Below are 2547 nucleotides of genomic sequence, written 5' to 3'. Positions count from 1 at the left end.
GTTCTCGACGTTTTTTAATCATCATCCGGCTCGAACGGGTGTATCTACTTTGAGGTTTATTAATGAGGAAGAGTATTCTATTTTGATGGTTGGATCTGGTACGTGTTTAATTTATTATATTAAAAATTGGAAATAGTTTTAATGGTTTTTTTTTTCTGGTAGATGAAGGGACGATTCGATTGTATTCTGGATACGATACACCGACTCCGACGCTGGTCTCATCGTTTCGGGCCGTGTCACCCTTTTCGGCGCTTGTGAGTGATTGGGAGCAGAGTTCTGGAGTGTTGGTGTGTGGAGGTGAGAAGGAGACTATTCGGGTTTGGGATGCCGGAAAAGAGTCATGTGTCCAGGTGGGTCTCTAAAAAGAACAACTTTGAAGTGGATGTGTGCTGATTTTGTGTATAGAGTATTTATACAAAGAGTCAGGCGATGGTTACGTCGCTTACGCTGGAAAAAGGGGGTCACCTCCTTGTAGCTGGATACGACAATGGAAATTTGGGTGTGCATGATATGCGGATGCCTTCTCGGGATAGGTAAAACGAAGAAAAGCACAATATTTTGATTTGATCCTTGTCACTCACACTTTATAGTCTCGTCAAAACATACACGGACCACCCTACCGCGATTCTCAAGACGGGGTACCAATCAACTGAATTCTGTTCAGTCAGTACCGGCCAAATCCGACTCTGGGATATCCGACATGGGACGAACAGAGTTGTGGAGGGTGAACACGATACGGGTGTGGTGGATATACATGGAGTGGTTGGACTTGTTGGATGGTAAGTTTGAAAGCTCAAGAAAACATTTTAGGGGGTGTGACTAAAGTATTTTACAGGGGTACAAAAACCAAACTCGATATACGGGAGGCAGCTACTGGCCGCTCCATCGCCATGACGAGGCATCATGATGGGTTCTTATCGTCTGGACGGGCGTGGGGGGGTGTCACGGCTTTGGCCTTTCATCCAAGGAGGGTGGTGGTGGGTGCTTGTGTGGGCGGTGTGGGTGTATCGGTGTTTAGTGCCGAAAAAGGTGCATAAAAGCATTTTAGAATCGAAAACTGTATATTTTTGTTTTTGTGTAAATTTTATTTTCGTACTGGTTTGGGGACTAGGCTTTTTTTGGCTGCTGCGTACCCCGCCTACCCCAAACAAAAATAATAAACAACAAATCAATACACACACACACGTCCGTTTTGCAAAGAAAATAAAAAACGCACCCGTCGAATGATACTCAAATCTTGTAACGCAACATCATCCGAAGCCAAAACGACCAACCCCGGTAACGCCTGCGTTTTTCGTCGTTTTTCTTTTTTATCATCTGTTTTAGCTGCGTGTGAGCGGGTGGCTTTTCGGGTTCCAAGGCGTTGATCTTCAATGGTGTCTACCACAACTATCCAAAATTGTTAAAAGTGTTACAACGATAGAGTAAGTATATAACGTACCAGTATGCATATCAAAATTCTCACGATCTTCTTTTAGTTTCCGTTTCTTTTCTTCAAGGTTACTCAATAGTTTCTCACGCAATGATTCTTTCTCCTTCTACAATACCAAATACCCTAAATAAACAAAAGATCTTCACAAAAACCGACATTCCTCCATACCTTGTACTCCAACACAGTCGAATCATGTTCATGCCGATAAATAACATTAGCACAATCCAACTGGTAATCCCTAAACAAAGCCGCATAATCAACAGCTTGTTGTCGATCTTGGTCGAATACGCGGAGAATGTCTGTGAATTCTGGGTGGGTTCCTTGGGAGAGGGTTTGGATGTCTTGTTTGAAGGTTCCGAGTTTATCTTGAAAGATGCTAATGAAAAGTAAGAATGGGAAAGAAAGCTGGGGGAGGGAGTGGAGAAAGGGTGTACCGTTCTTTGTTGTGTAAAAAGTCTCGGTTGAGTCTTTCGAGTCGTTCTTGGTATTCTTTATGTTTTCGTTCTTTTTTTGTTAGGGGGTGTTCTAAATCTAATCTCGAACCGTAAGTTTCTGCGAGTTTACCCCCCAAAAACGGTATTTCGTTACCTTCTTCCTCTCGCTCATCCTTTTCGCGTGCATCGAGGGATTTCTCCTTTTTTTTGGGTTTAGGTCTTTTGGGTGTTGGATGTGAATCCGTGTATGCGTCTGGTCGATCTACTTTTCGCCATTGTGAAAAATGTGTGGTTGTCAATGTACTTTTATGCAGGAACGTTACCCATGTGTTTTTGGTGGGTGTGGGGTTTTGCGGTGATAGTTGTCCGTGTGGGTTTCGTAGATCTGTTGTATAGCACAATGGGTAAGCTGATAGTCACCAGTATAAACAACATTCAGCTCTATAAAATGTACCAATCAACAAGGGCCAGGGATATATGCAAGTTTGTAAATGTTTCCAACCACCTCGATTGACAAGTAGAATGTTGAACCTCAACCAAGTGCTCAACGACACTCTGCTGCTGATGCGCGACGAACGAAGTGCATATAGTCACTGTGCACGGCACAGTCATGGCCCATGGCCTTGTAATTGTTTTTGAAGCAAACGTTCAAACAGTTTTCGAGGTGATCTACGAAGTGGG

At 43.3% G+C, this 2547-nt stretch overlaps 3 protein-coding genes across 3 annotated transcripts in view; 2 read left to right on the top strand and 1 right to left on the bottom strand.

Annotated features, from left to right (window-relative positions):
- On the top strand, positions 1 to 1174 carry SPPG_01841 (uncharacterized protein). The gene is made up of 5 exons (XM_016750153.1): positions 1 to 98; positions 163 to 350; positions 406 to 533; positions 591 to 779; positions 836 to 1174. Exons 1-5 carry the CDS (start codon positions 86 to 88, stop codon positions 1035 to 1037), a joined length of 720 nt encoding a protein of 239 aa, XP_016610797.1. The 5' UTR covers positions 1 to 85; the 3' UTR covers positions 1038 to 1174.
- On the bottom strand, positions 771 to 2406 carry SPPG_01840 (uncharacterized protein). Its single transcript, XM_016750152.1, has 8 exons — positions 2321 to 2406; positions 2190 to 2251; positions 2021 to 2128; positions 1867 to 1963; positions 1601 to 1808; positions 1442 to 1538; positions 1217 to 1389; positions 771 to 1138 (listed from the first exon to the last, which is right to left on the bottom strand). The coding sequence occupies exons 2-8, from the start codon at positions 2191 to 2193 to the stop codon at positions 1085 to 1087; spliced, it is 741 nt and encodes a 246-aa protein (XP_016610796.1). The 5' UTR covers positions 2194 to 2251; positions 2321 to 2406; the 3' UTR covers positions 771 to 1084.
- SPPG_01839 (DNA-directed RNA polymerase III core subunit RPO31) overlaps positions 2389 to 2547 on the top strand; it is a gene marked incomplete at its 5' end in the record, with an annotated part of 6310 nt that continues 6151 nt past the window's right edge. Inside the window, one exon of the mRNA XM_016750151.1 lies at positions 2389 to 2491. Coding sequence (XP_016610795.1) covers positions 2389 to 2491 — 103 coding nt within the window. The remainder of the gene's footprint in view (positions 2492 to 2547) is intronic.

This window comes from Spizellomyces punctatus, assembly GCF_000182565.1.
Source record: "Spizellomyces punctatus DAOM BR117 chromosome Unknown supercont1.3, whole genome shotgun sequence".
Taxonomy (NCBI): domain Eukaryota; kingdom Fungi; phylum Chytridiomycota; class Chytridiomycetes; order Spizellomycetales; family Spizellomycetaceae; genus Spizellomyces; species Spizellomyces punctatus.
This window is presented reverse-complemented; position numbering and strand designations above follow the sequence as displayed.